Raw genomic sequence first — 15,443 nt, forward strand, 5'->3', positions numbered from 1 at the left:
GAAGAAAAGAGTGGTAGTAGTGGGAGACTCCTTGCTGCGTGGGATTGAGACCCAAGTGTGTCGCGAAGACCCATGGACTCGCCAGGTATGTTGTCTCCCAGGAGGATGGATTAGAGACGTGACTGAAAGGTTGCCTGCGCTCATTAAGCCCACTGACAGGTATCCCTTTCTTCTCATCCATGTGGGAACAAATGATACCGCCAAGCGGAGCTATGAAGAGATCATGTCAGACTTTGAAGCTTTGGGAAGGAAACTCAAGAACTTTGGGGCCCAGATAGTTTTCTCATCCATCCTTCCAGTAGTTAGAAGAGGGATAGAAAGGGAACGAAAAATACTCCGGGTGAATGACTGGCTACGAAGGTGGTGCCAACGAGAGAGATTTGGATTCTGGGACCGTGGGCTATACTTCCTGGAAGATGGGCTGTTGGCAAGGGACGGGTTGCACCTCACAAAGGATGGGAAGAACATGTTTGGCCACAGCATGAAGAACTTCATCAGGAGGGCTTTAAACTGAATCCTACGGGGAAGGGAGATGTAATGTTGGGGGTAACAATGGACGTAGGTGCATGCACTGCAATGGAGAGAACAGCTTTGATAGTGCCCAGTAATACTCTTCAGACACATGTAGGAAGAAAGCCAGACCATGAAGCACATGGTCTTCGATGTCTATATACTAATGCCCAGAGTATGAGAAACAAACAGAACGAACTTCAACTCTTGATACAGGAGGGAAATTATGACTTGATAGGTGTAACTGAGACTTGGTGGGATGACTCACATGACTGTAATACAGCAACTGAAGGATATAACTTGTTCAAAAAGAACAGGAGGAAGAGAAAGGGGGGTGGGGTTGCACTGTATGTGAAAAATACATATCTCTGCACAGAAATACAGGAGATGAGCTTGGTAGCCCCATCGAGAGCATCTGGATCAAAATAAATGGAGCAAAGAATACAAGGAACCTGGTGGTCGGAGTCTACTACCAGCCACCCAATCAAGGAGAAGACGAGGATGAAACTTTTGAAAAGCAAATAGCCAATGTTTTAAGGAAGCATGATGTAGTAGTAATGGGGGACTTCAATTTCCCCGATATTTGTTGGGAGACAAATTCTGCAAAACATGGCCCCTCCAAGAAATTCCTGACTTGTGTGGTGGATAACTTCCTCCTACAGGAAGTAGAGGAAGGAACTAGAGGATCGGCTATTCTTGACTTGATCCTAACCAACAGAGATGACTTAGTGGATAAAGTAGCAGTTACAGGAACTCTGCGGGAAAGCGACCATGTTATACTTGAGTTCTCAGTTCTAAGGGAAGCAAAAACCGAATGTAGCCAAACGCGTACCCTGGATTTTAGGAAAGCTGATTTTAATAAACTCAGAACAATGATCAGTAAGGTCCCATGGCAAGGGACGCTAACAAGAAAAGGAGTCCAAGATGGGTGGGAGCTATTAAAAAAGGAAATTCTCATGGCACAATTACAAACAACTCCAACAAGAAGGAAAGGTGGAAGACTTAGACAACAGAAGAAGCCAATGTGGCTTCACAAAAAGCTTAGGGATGATCTGAAAACAAAAAAGGACACATATAGGAAGTGGAAAGAAGGCCAAGTAACAAAGGAAGAGTACAGGCAGGTAGCACAGAATTGCAGGGATGGTGTCAGGAAGGCTAAAGCTGAGAATGAGCTGAGGTTAGCGAGGGATGCTAAAAACAACAAAAAGGCTTTCTTCAGCTACGTACATAGTAAAAGGCAGAGGAAATAAATGGTTGTTCAGCTATTAAATAAGGATGGCAAAACAATAACAGATGACAAAGAAAAGGCAGAGGTGCTCAATTCCTACTTTGGCTCAGTCTTCTCCCAAAAGAGGGTCTATGACCCCCCTGGCAAAGGCAAAGTACAGGCTGAAGGGGCAGGATTGCAGCTTGAGATCGATAGGCATACGGTCAAAGAACACCTAATTACTTTGAGTGAGTTCAAATCTCCAGAGCCAGATGAACTGCATCCTAGAGTAATTAAGGAACTGCCAGAAGAAATCTCAGAACCACTGTCTATTCTCTCTGAGAAATCAAGGAGGACGGGGGAAGTGCCAGATGACTGGAGGAGGGCTAATGTTGTCCCTGTCTTCAAAAAGGGCAAAAAGGAGGAAGCTGGGAACTACAGACCAGTCAGTCTGACATCAATCCCTGGGAAAATTCTGGAGCAGATGATAAAGCAATCCATCTGTAAGCACCTTGAAAACAATGCAGTGATTACTCGAAGCCAACATGGATTTGTCAAAAACAAGTCCTGCCAGATGAATCTGATCTCATTTTTTGATCAAGTAATCTCCCTTGTGGACTGTGGGAATGCTGTAGACATCATATACCTCGACTTCAGCAAAGCTTTCAACAAAGTGCCCCATGATATCCTGATGAGCAAACTAGCTCAAAGTGGGTAGATGAAACAACGATCCGGTGGATCCACAGTTGGCTACAAAATCGGACTCAAAGAGTGCTTATCAATGGGACCTTCTCAAACTGGGGAGAGGTAATGAGTGGGGAACTGCAGGGCTCAGTCCTGGGCCCAGTGCTCTTCAACATTTGTATTAATGACTTGGAGGAGGATGTGCAGGGAATGCTGATCAAATTTGCAGATGACACAAAATTGGGCGGGATAGCTAATACTTTGGAAGACAGAAACAAAATTCAAAGTGATCTGGATAGACTGGAGCGCTGGGCAGAAAACAACAGAATGACATTTAATAGGGATAAATGCCAAGTTCTGCACCTAGGAAAAAGAAACCAAATGCACAGTTACAAGATGGGGGATACGTGGCTCAACAACACAACAAGCAAGAAGGATCTTGGAATTGTTGTCGATCACAAGCTGAATATGAGCCAACAATGTGATGTGGCTGCAAAAAAGGCAAATGCTATTTTGGGCTGCATTAATAGAAGCATAGCTTCCAAGTCCCGGGAAGTACTAGTTCCCCTACTCAGCACTGGTTAGGCCTCATCTGGAGTATTGTGTCCAGTTCTGGGCACCACACTTTAAGAAGGATGCAGACAAACTGGAGAGGGTTCAGAGGAGGGCAACAAAGATGATCAGGGGACTGGAAACAAAGCCCTATGAAGAGAGACTGAAAGAACTGGGCATGTTTAGCCTTGAGAAGAGAAGACTGAGGGGAGATATAGCGCGCTTCAAGTACTTGAAAGGTTGTCACAGAGAAGAAGGCCAGGATCTCTTCTTGATCATCCCAGAGTGCAGGACACGGAATAATGGGCTCAAGTGACAGGAAGCCAGATTCCGGCTGAACATCAGGAAAAACTTCCTGACTGTTAGAGCAATACGACAATGGAACCAATTACCTAGGGAGGTGGTAGGCTCTCCCACACTGGAGGCGTTCAAGACGAGGCTGGACAGCCATCTGTCAGGGATGCTCTGACTTGGATTCCTGCATTACGCAGGGGGTTGTACTCGATGGCCTTGTAGGCCCCTTCCAACCCTACTATTATATGATTCTATGAATCCAACGTGCTGATTTCACAGTGGACTGTCTTTTTCTGAGTCATGAGGATTCGGTGGACTTGTGGACCAGTTTTTCACTTTGGGGGAGGATTTGTGCTAAGCTGCATTAGCACAATCCGCATTAATTTGCATTAGCGCAAACAGAACAAAATTCTGGTTTAAAAAATCAAATTCCATCAATGCGTGGATAACGGAATGAAAGACGTCTGATAATCCATGAAATACAGACAGGACAGATTTAACCAAATCCATATATCCCTATTTGTATTGGGGGGAGAAAGGTTGCACCCTGAAAACAGATGGTGAGGAGCAGCTGTCCCACCTCCTGGCAGGGTTCTTGTTCTCTTAAGGGACTTTGGTGGGAGGTGTGCTTCCCCCCCACACACACACAATTTTTGTGGCAACAGCCTTACCCCCTTATGCTAATCAATGGGTACATCTCTGTTTCCATTAACCTGTATTGGAGTGTGACAAACCAAACCTCCCCTGCTCATCTTTCTAGAAATAGCTTTGAACAAAGGACATGGCCAGCCTAGACACCACATTTAATCTCTATACATACCAGGCTGACTCAGACTCTCCCACTTCACTTCCCTGTCCCACATAACACAGGCTATGTAAAAGCAGCACTATAGAGACCACCTGGAGGATGCATGACTAGGTCCTCCCAGGCTATGGTTTGGTTAGTTTGAATTTCCTTCCCTGGGAAATGCCCAGCCCCATAGAAATACTTTGGCCCTTTGAGATTTTCCTTGGACCGCTTTCTGAAAGCAAAGGCAGCATTAGCTTAGTTATCCCAGGAAGTCCCAGGTGTGGGTCCCATTCCTCTCCACACATGTAAGCTGCTTTGGTGAGTTACTCTTAGGAGCTTGATAAGTGAGGTTTAGTGAGTTAGGTTTTATTTTTTAAAAGCAGCAGATTATTTCTCAACTTCTGCCTGCTTGGCTCTTAAATGTATTGGCTTGAAAATGAGTTGATTTGATTCTCTTGCCTAACCTGGAGTTGGCCGTACTCATGAGCCAGACTGCTTGGTAAATACACTAACCTGATTGTTAAGGTGTTTAAAGAACGCTCTGAAAAAAGGATCTGTTCTCCATGTATAAAAAAGCCATAAGCCTGTCTTCTCCTGTGGGAAGGATAAAGCCTATTAAAAAGGCATGGGATTGGTGGTGGTACTACCTTTGAGGAATATAGGCAAACAGGTGATTTGCAGCCTGTCCTACCTCACAGGGTGGAGGTGCAGACATGAGTTTGTCACAAGACAGAAAAGTCCACCCCGAAAAGGGCTGTTAAACAGCAAAATTCCTGCCCCAGCAAGGACACTCTTGGGCCTTGAACCAACAAGAGGCAATTGCCTACCCTCCCAGGAGGGACCCTGTTCTCCTAAGGTGGTTGCCCCCATCAGCTCTTTTCAGGGGTGGAGCCCCCTTATTCCATGCAAATCAACAGAAACTGGAAACATTGGTTCACATTTGGGGGGATGCAGCCATTCTCCCATGCAGACCAGTGGAGATAATTAAACTCTTCCTTTTTCCTTTTAATCCTCTTTTAAATCATATTTTATTGTGCTAAATGTACATCCCTAGGCTCTGCAGCTGCAATAGGTGATAGTAGAAATTCTAATTCTAAAAGGATTAGTAAACAAAAAAGAGAGGAAGGCAAGAAAGTAATACCTGGACCTACGCTGAGACATTTAAGATGTGGGGTGGGGGTGCTAATTGACTAAGGATGTAGTCCTAGGCATATTTAGACAGTAAAAAAATCCTACAAATGGCTAGGGTATGTTGGAAGTTGTAGGACTTTTTTCTGTCTAAATGGGCATAGGATTGCACCCTAACTCAGTTTTCCTGACCAATGTTGCCCAATATTTGCAAGCAGGGGAGTAAGGGAGTAAGTGCTAAGTCCTGAAACATTGCCAAATGAAACAATATGATTAACCATGCACAGAGCTGTAACTGTATACTATAATCAATGTAGTTTAGGACGCAGTGACAATCTTAATTAATTAATCATATTTGATTGGTAAAGGTCAGCAAACTTAAATTTATTTTCCAGTTGTAAACATATTCACTGGTCAGAAATTCAGTACCAGTTGCCTTCAAGTCAGTCTGCTTCATTTCCTTGATCTTCAATATGTAGCATGGAAGAATACTCTTTTGATGAAATCACTGAGATTTACCTCCCTGTCCTGCCCCAAGAACATGTATAAGAACGGGATGTTGGGAAGTTTGCCGCTCTGAGAGAACATGGTGTCCTCGTGTGGTGTGTAATGGTTTGCATTAAAAACAAACGGGTGCCACATAGTGATAGAATCAATGGGTTTGTAAGAATAACAGTGAAAGAAACCAGCATGCAAATTCTTGGTTCTTAACTGTTCCTATTTGGGGCTTTTTGTTCATAAAGCAAGCTTGATAATTAGTAGTAAGTGTGCATGTATGTTTCTCAGAGCAACTTGTTATAGTATCTTACCTGCTTTTAAAAACAACCTTCCAGGCTAAGTTTATATTTTCCATATATTGTGTGTAGTACCACAAGAAATATTAAATGAAAGCTGTTCTTTTCAGTAATTCAAAATGGCCGGCTCAGGCCGAGGAAGAGGTCGTGCTTCCATGACCTTCAACATTGAAGCTATTGGCTTTGTTAGAGGTGAAGCACTACCTGAAGCAGTATTCCAGCCTCCTCCACTGTATCCTGTAAGTATATAGCAAATGGCCACAGTTCCAAACCATGCAGTGCCATTTGGGTCAAGCGTTGCGTGTGCTTGCCATATGCAAAGAATGAGAAATATGAAGAGCATGGTAAATCCTGTCAGTGCTAAACTCATTTTGGAAAACAATAGGCCAGGACCACAGCCAGCTGATTTGTGGAGGTGGTAGGGGAGCTTAAGGATACTCGGTGGAGCTAGTGCAAGTCAGCGCAAAGCTGACCCAAACCTAGATGGAGGTAGTCGGGTATGTTTCGAGTTGTTTGATGTCATGGAACAACTTTTAATGCAATGAAAACAGTATCAAGGTCTTGTCGGATGCCTTTGCATTAATTACTCAGAATTCTGAAACCCAGGGGCAAAATAATTTCTTGATGCGAATTGAGTAGAAAAGTGGCTGCACGTTTTTCCTTGTATCTTGCTATAAGTAAAAGGACTAGAGGTTTACCCACCATCATGCCTTGATGATAAAAGCTGGACGTTCCAGGAAAGAATCTGAACTACCTTGCATAGAGGGGGAGACTTTAGAATAGCCTTCCCCAGCCAGGCATCCTCTAGAACTGTTGGACTACCACTCCCATCACCCTCAGGCTGGAGATGATGGGTGTTGTAGTCCAAAGCCTAGGGAGAGGGCCTCGTTGGAGAAGGCTGTCTTAGAACGTGAAAGTTTCATTCTTTTCCAGGAATCTTGATCCTAGAAAGGCAGGAATAATTCTCTCTCCCACTTCTCTTTCTAAATACAGTATGCAGGGAATTCCTACACAACGGGTCGGTTTGCACAACACGACAGCCCGCTGTGGGTTATTTAACCCACGGTGAGGCTGCAGTGCATGCAGAGTGCATGCAGCCACTATTTTGCATATCCAACTCCCACTTGGGGGTTGTTGTGTCATGTGAACCTGGCGAGTATGTGCAGGTTAATCAACCCAAACATAACCCTAGAACAGACCATGGGTTATGCAAGGATCGTTTAACCTTTGCACAACCCATGCCTGCCAGATTCACAAGACATAACTTTGCAAAGTGGTGCCTTGGGTGCTGCAGGTCATCATGGGTTAAATGACCCACAATGAGCCACACCATGTCATGTGAAACAGGTCACTGTAATACTGATTCTCCTTCTCTCCATCTGCTTAGTGTAATGAGGGTAGAGATTCTTGGTATACCAGGTTAATATGAAACAGAGGTGACGTTCCTATTATACAAGTTGGCTGAGAGAGCAAGGCCCCTTGCCTGCTGCCTGGTGTGTGTGAAGATACATGTAGTACATAGAAACACATCAGTCTGTGCAATCTCTGCTTCTATGAAAGGAGTCTTCTGGCCTTTTTCCAATTTCCTGTGCAGGGCACATAGAATAGAGATTGTGTCTTTTTCAGGTTGATCTCCCCACCCCAGCCCACTCCCTCAAAGAAGGCAAGGAGTATCTCTCCCACCCACCCACATCAGACATGATCGCTAGCATTTATAATTTGATGTATTTATTCAAAGCATTTTTATCCGGCTCTTCATCAAAAGGCTTCCAGAGGGGCTTACAAGAATCAACAGACAGTCCCTGCCCTCAGGCTTACAATTTAAAAAGCCCCGAGATGCAGGGCTGGTTTGCATGTTCGATGTCAGGGTGAAAACTGAGCCCATAGAGTCCCAGAGCAGTTCTGATTCTGAGGAAGAACAGCAATCCATGGGAGAGGAGCTCGCTCATCTCTCACAAGCACAGCAGCTGGCAGAGATTCCTCCTGCCAGCATTCCTGGGAGAGATAGTGACCCTGGCAGTGAGAGAGCGCTGGAGGGGGGCTTGCTGAATGCTCAGTGCGGACGCAGGGAGCGAATACAGATGGAGGGCGCCGAAAGGAGGCGCTCCGCTCATTTGGCGCTCAAACCATGGTCCCAAGGACCCAAGGGAAAGAGGGAGGATCTCTCCATAGCCCATAAGTTCAGAGTCTTCCCGCGGTTCTCCTTCAAACGGGGACCAACTGCCTTACCTGGAGCTTAGGCTACTCTGCTATCTATCGCCAGTGCAGTTCCTTGCTTAGTCGCTAGTGATTAGTATCTGAAAGAGTCATAAAGGAATAAAGCCTTGGAAAGAATCCTCGTCAACTGTGTCCTGAGTTGGCTATTGGAGGGGACTGCAAGAGGCAGCTAGGGTGCTCCTGACAGTCAAGTAGCTCACCATGGCTTATTTAAGTTACCGTGGCTGCAGTGCGGGTGGGCAGCCTTTTTGGATATTCAAGCTGCAACTGCAGCTTGTGATGCCCGAACCTGGAGATGTTGGGTTGTTGGTATGGTTAACAAACCACCCAGAATCGATGGGCTGTTTTAGGGTTGCAATTGAGTTGTTAACCACACCAACAACCAGTCCTCGCCACGTTCATATAGTATGACCAGCTGCGATTGTGGCTTGAATATTCAAAAGTCACCCAGCATGTGCTACATCCCATCGCACTTAAATAAGCCACAGTAGCCTGCGGTGATCATGTGAACCGGGTCACAAGGAAAGGGATTGTGAAGAGAAGGGAAAAAAGCATGGTAATGATGGTTGATTCAGTTTGACAGTGACTCCCAATCAGCGCAGTAATGCAGATGTGAGCATCAAGGAAAAGTGTGCAGCCACGTTATGGCAATGAACATTGGTGGCATTCTATACATGCTACAGTTTGGACAGAAAGAGAGGGCTAGAAGCATGAGTCCATCTAGCCCTATAGCAGAATAATTATATCTACAGGGCTACAGTTTCTGTTGGGCTAGAAACATGAGTCCATCTAGCCCTGTAGAATAATTTCTGTCACTGGTGAAGGCTTTTGAGGATCCAAGTCAGAAACCTTTCACAACCCTTCTTCAAACTGTAAACATGCTGGGGCTTGAACCTGGAACATGTACTCTACCACTGAGGTATGGACATTGCCTACTTTAACCCTTCCTGCAATTTTCTTAAACGACTGGCTCTTCTTCTTTTTTAATAAAACGTAACAAAGATGGATATGCATACTACATATTATCCATTGATGGGGTTTTTTTTAATCAGTTTCCTGTTACCAGGATGGAACAAATCCCTGCAGTATAGCCAAATTAGTCTATAATATGGTAGTGCTTTGGCACCTTCAGGAGTAAAAGATTTATTATGGCATGAAGTTTCACAGGATGTTTCTACTTTATCATATGCATGGGAGGTCAGTGTTGGGCACAAAATTAAAGCTTCTGCCACAGTAAACCACTAACAGAGCAATTCTACTGTTCGGTGCGGAGAACTCCAACATCAGTGCCTTAGAAGAATCCAGAGTTCTACCAGCATGAGCTGGGCAGGGTGGAAGCAAGCAGCATTTCTGCTGTTTTGTTTAATTTTCTTGCCCAGCGCGGGCCATTAAAAAAAGAGTATACCCTTCCATTGTTTTTAATGCGAGGGAATTGATCCATACCAGGTAAAGGACTGATGAAGATCAGCAGCTGGTTTGGTGGGGCAGCAGGAGAGGAGGACTGCTGTGGATTTGCAAGATCCTGTGGACCCATATAATCTCCCAGCATGCCCCCTGACCCACCTCCCAGCATGCCTCCTTTTCTCATTTCTGACATTGGAATAGGGATGTCAGAGAATTCCGCGACGGATCTCGGTGAGGCCGAATGCCAGTGCATTCAGCCCCCCGAAATCCATCGCGGAACGAAGCCCCTGCCCCCCACCCCACGAAAGGCATGTGGGACAAAGTCCCTGCCGCCCCCACCCCACGAAAGGCGCACGAAACGGAGCAGTTACCTGCTCCCGTCCGCGCTGCTTTGCGAATGGCGACCGTCCTGGCCGGCATTTGCTTCCTCCTCTTCGTAGCCGTGATAGGCTACGTTTTTACGTAGCCTAGGAGGCCGTGATAGTCTACGTAAGTATTTACATAGCCTATCACAGCGGGGGGGGGGGGAACCCAGCATACGCAAATGGTGGCAGCTACTGCCATTTGCGTATGCTGGGTTTTTTCCCCCTGCCATGATAGGCTACGTAAATATCTACGTAGCCTATCACGGCTCAATACAGGGACGCAAATGGCAGCTGCTATGACAGCTGCCATTTGCGTCCCTGCAGGGCTGCCCAGTGGCTGGATGTCCGGCTGCAAGCGGCCAGAGATGGCTGGCGGCTCTGTGGCTTGGCCGCAGAGCGGAGCCGGCCAGGCAGGATTCCGGGGAGAGTGACAGAGCACCTCCCCCCCGTCAAGAATTCCGGGGGGAGGGACGGAGCGCCTCCCCGCCACTGCGGATGCCCCTGCATGGAGCCAGGTAAGGGATTCATACATCCCTACATTGGAACCAGCTGCAGAGGTAATCTGTGGCAGCTGGGAGGGGTTATCTGAGGGTGAACCATTCATTTCACCCTCAGAGGAGGAGAAAAAAATCCTGTGGCAACTGGGATACTCTCCCGGAAACCACAGGATTGTAGCCTTACAGTACAATCCTATGCATGGTAACTTGGAAGTCCCACTGTGTTCAGTAGGGCTTGCTCTCAGGTAAGCATATATAGGTTTGCAGTCTGAGTATACATGGTGTTGGAGCACTTGTGTGTGTGTGTTTCCTGAACTGTTTCACTCAGATCACTGAACCAGCTTGCAGTTGGGCTTCTAGTATCAAGAGGGCCTAAGGTTCTTTGCTGCTGTTCTTGGACAATGATTAAAGATGTTATAGCACTTTCTGTGCTTTAGCCTCTGGTGTTCCTGTCATTGTTAGAGAAGCATCTTTTGCAGATTCACAAACACACACACAGAAGATTATAAAGAGGGGAATTTCTAAAAGTTGGGGCCTGCAGTGTAAAACTATATTTTGCAATTAAAGGAGTGAGGTTGTTCTAGCAAACTATGGGTCTAATCCCATTCATATTTATTTAGTAGTAAATCACTGGGCCTATTCACACGCACATGGGAGGAGGGTGGTTAGGGGAACTACAGAGTGGGGGGGGGGTTAGCAAAACCACTACGCATGGGCTGGTCCGATGACCAGGAACCATGCGGCGCGCATGGCTCCCCTACCCACCTACCCTCACCCCGTATTTAGTTGGCAAACTTACTGGAGTGGTTTGCTCGCATCCTGATGTCCTCCAGGGTGCGATCAGGCTCCCAGCAGCTCCTCTGTCATCCCAAATGGCTGTGTAATCACAGAGAAAGTCTGTGGCGGCCACAGTAGCAGATGCTCTAGCCGGCAGACTCTGTGGTCGCAGCCTGGAAGTCCTCCAGAGCCCATTTTAACCACCAGGGCGCCTGACAGATGACACAGTAAGCCTCCCTGGGGTCCCTTAACCCTTTTCCACAGGGTGGTGACCCGGGGTGGCTTAGTAATGACTCAGCACGTGGTTTTCTCCCCCCATACGACACACTAAGCCACCGTGGTTACTGGAAATTCCCCAACTACCATGACTTGGTGTTACATGTGAACAAGGACTGAGTCTTTCTTCCAAATAAATGTGCATTTGATTGGGCTGCTGTAACACTGCAGTTCTAATCATACTTCCCTATATGCGAGTGCTATTTCAAGCAATAGATTTTACTTTCCAAATAAATATGGTTACGATCAAGTTGGTGATCCCTTTGTGATGGGAGCAGGATTGCTTCTTTTCCCCATCTCATTGCCTTGACCTGAGTTCCGTTGTTTATTGGGCATGGGTATGTACACCCTGTCAAAAAGCTGATGGCTGAAACCCAACACCATTCTTTGTGTATGAGCCCTACTGTATTTTGACAGGACGCCTGGTAGGAGTAGAAAGACTAGGCCTTCTACCTACTATAAAGCTCAGAAGGAAATCTCTCGTTCTTTGAGTGAAGGAACTCTGCAAGTCAACTAACTTCCACAGAGCAGCAGTCAAGAGATATAATCTGCATAGGACAGAGATAATTTGGCTTTCTGCTACTGCCTTACCTTGCAGAGCTTATACAGTCCTCTTTAAATGCCTATGAGATGTACCCAATGCCAGCCATCTGCAGGCAGAATGGAAACCACTGGTAGAATAGATATACCCTCCCTCTTGCAGCTGCCTGCACAACCCCAGCTCTGCTCTAGAGGATAGAAGGGCCCTCTGGAGCAGATTTGGTAGGCGTGTGGGAAGCTGCTGTGGGGAGGAGAGCAAGCAAGGGGAAGTCCGCTCGTAGGATGTTAGATTTAACCCTACGTGGTTAATCTTAACTCTGGCCCACACCATTTTGAGCATAGTTTGGGTATTTATAAAGACATCTTCTCCTGAACTGGTTATAAAATTAGTTTCTCTAGGAGCCGAGTTACTTATAGTATGGAGGTGCTGTAAATTCTGTGTGGAAATGGCTATCCCTTTTGCAGAACTAGTTTCTAGAATGGGTGCTGGGTAGGGGCGAACCAATAGTCAAATTGGTTCAATTCTACAGTGTTTTATTGACAGCTACAGCTTTATTTTCCATTTTCTATTTAAGGCTTTATTTTTCTGCACAATCCCTGCTCTCCCTTTTTTTAAATAAACCTTTAGGTTATACTAGTATACCCTTGGTGGCTATCTTTCCACCTCTGGTGAGAGAGGGTCTTCTATTCCCACCCTCAGAACTGGCAAAAGAGTTGGCTGGGGGACAGTAGTAATAGAAATTCCCTGTGGATGGCCATCCCACTTGCTTTATAGCAATCTTCTCCAATATGGGTCAGATGGGAGTTGTAGTCCAAAATATCTGGAGGCCACCAGAGTGAGAAAGGTTGCTCTATAGGTGGGCTTGCTCTGCTTCCTATGTGAAAGGGAGGGCAGGATGAAACTTTGCTTTTCTCTTTTCCTGCATATCTTTATTTGTTAAATGGATTTAACCCACTATATTGGCAATATGTGTGCTTTTCATAGAAAACAGATTTCAAACCAATCCCACTGAAAACAGGAGAGGGCGAAGATTATGTTTTGGCTTTAAAACAAGAACTGAGAGGAGCCATGAGAAAGACACCTTATTTTATGTCCAAAAATGAGGAAGATCAAGGTTAGTTTCATTCTGTGAAGTACTGCTTATGGAAATTTTTGCCATAATATAATTATTTAACTATAATACCGTGTAACTGGGGCACAATCCATAGTTCCTTAAAAAGAGCAGTACTAGGCTCTTGGGTGAGCCTAAAAGTTATACTCTCTGCCGTTTAAATCCAGAATTTGGGCAAGGTGATTATAAGCACTTAGGAATATGAAAGAGTGATACTCGAGTCCATTTTTGCTTCCTGTATTCTAAACCTTTCATTACAGCTTCAGAAAAGTGTATTTAATACAACTGGAAAATATATTTTTAAAATTGGAAGCACAGTTTTTTTCCTCATTTATTTATAAAAGTTGATATGGCTGCTGGATGACTATCCTTGGTTAAGCTGATTGCTTACTAATAGTCAGGGATGATCAGTTGGTGTTCCCTGTATGGGAGCTAACTGGACTGGACAAATTATCCAGTCCAATGACTGGATAATTATCTTGAAGGAGCAATTTACTTGCATGATAAGGTCTAAACCAATCTTCTGCAAAGTGAGGGCATGAGAGTAAAGAAGTCAGTTTGAATGGAGTAGCGACCCTGAAGTCAAAATGCTTGGGGTGTATTTGCTTTCTTCGAGAATCTAGTGCAGGATTGGCAGTTGTGCTGCCTGCTATAGGAGTCTATTTGCTCTGCTTGGACTATTAGTTTTATTTACAAAGATACCACTAGACTCCAGGGTATGCTCTAATCCAAAGCAAACGAAACCCTGTAGCACTACTTGTGGTCTTCTCACTGCGTGAGGAAGCGAGGAATGCATAACAAATGCATATTTTCTCAACCACTTGCTGGAACTAAGAGCAGACATCCTTTTTGCAACTGCAAGATACCGCAGTTAGTATTTCCTTCCAGTGTTTGAGTCTCTCCCTTTCCAAGTCGGTCAGAGCTCCGGGATGGGATTGTGCTTCCTAGGCAATGGTGATCCTTCTTGGATTCCCCCGTGCCTGTCAGCTGCAGTACACGTTCCACTGGGAACTCCAGTACATCCTTACTCTCACACTTGGGTGCTATCCCTATGCATATATTGCCAGAGAGGAAGGGGGTGGGGGAGGTTTCCTCAACACACAATGTGGGGAATTGCCCGCTTGTAGAGAGAAAATTGAGTGCTTGATATAAGAAAGGTTGCAGGAAAATGTACCATTTTGCATCCCACTTTATACTTTTTAACTTCTCTCCTAATTCTGTTTGTTATATAGTTCTAATCTTACAGAAAAGAAAAGAAACACCCATGTGATTACTCCCATAATATCAATGTTTTGTTCAGGAGCCTTGAATCAAGCATTTGCCATCAATAAGTGGAAAGTTGTCTTTCTGAAAAGAATCCCTATTGCATCTTGCAAAATAAATAAATATTTTGTTTCTGTATTGGTTTTGCCTGGATCTGTGTCCAGTTAATCCAACAATTCTAGGTTTTTGTCTCCAGGTTTTGTACCTGTTGAAAGATACAGCAAAAGATACTTGCAGATAAATGACCAGGACCAAGAATGGACTCCAGGTAAGAGAATGTAAATTCCAGTTGAATTTTTTTTCTCCTAGAATTTTGGATTCTTTTCCATTTTTTAGATTTAGAACTCGGGGGTGGGTTACGTAGTTCTCCTTTTGAGCCATTTGGCACCATTTAAAATGTCTTTGAGTAGGTTTACATTTGCCTGACTTTATTTAGGTTTATAGCTCACCCAGTCCCCAAGTGATAATATTATAAAATTAAATGTATTTATTTATTGCATTTATATCCCACAAGGAACCCAAGGAGGTGTACATAATCGTCCTCTTCTCTATTTTATCCTTACAACAACAACCGTGAGGTAGGTTGGGGTGAGAGTCTGTGACTGGCCTAAAGTCACCCAGTAAGCTTTCATGGCAGAGTGGGGACTAGAACCTGGATCTCCTGGCTCCCACTCTTACACTGTGGTGGTGGACAGCTCAATGAAGATGTCAAGCCAGTGTGCGGCCGCTGTAAAAAAGGCAAACTCCATGTTAGGCATAATTAGAAAGGGGCTTGAGAATAAAACTGTGAACATCATACTACCACTATACAAATCTGTGGGTGACCACATTTGGCATACTGTGTACAGTTCTGGTCACCACACCTAAAAAAAAGATATTGTAGAGCTGGAAAAGGTGCAGAAAAGGGCAACTCGAATGATCAAGGGGCTGGAGCATCTCCCTTATGAGAGAAGGTTACAACAGCTGGGATTGTTTGTTGTTGTTCAGTCGTTCAGTCGTGTCCGACTCTTCGTGACCCCATGGACCATAGCAC

At 45.1% G+C, this 15,443-nt stretch overlaps 1 protein-coding gene across 9 annotated transcripts in view; it reads left to right on the plus strand.

The window, feature by feature from the left end:
- POLR3G (RNA polymerase III subunit G) overlaps nucleotides 1–15,443 on the plus strand; it is a 45,004-nt gene that overhangs the window by 2,714 nt on the left and 26,847 nt on the right. For all 9 annotated transcript variants that reach the window (XM_084833639.1, XM_084833633.1, XM_084833632.1 and 6 more), the window contains 3 exons: nucleotides 6,070–6,198; nucleotides 13,021–13,150; nucleotides 14,607–14,678. In XM_084833639.1, coding sequence (XP_084689765.1) covers nucleotides 6,079–6,198; nucleotides 13,021–13,150; nucleotides 14,607–14,678 — 322 coding nt within the window. In that variant the 5' untranslated portion in view covers nucleotides 6,070–6,078. The remainder of the gene's footprint in view (nucleotides 1–6,069; nucleotides 6,199–13,020; nucleotides 13,151–14,606; nucleotides 14,679–15,443) is intronic.

Source organism: Heloderma suspectum, chromosome 2 (genome assembly GCF_057233095.1).
Source record: "Heloderma suspectum isolate Gila_16-S chromosome 2, 16-S_ref, whole genome shotgun sequence".
NCBI lineage: Eukaryota > Metazoa > Chordata > Lepidosauria > Squamata > Helodermatidae > Heloderma > Heloderma suspectum.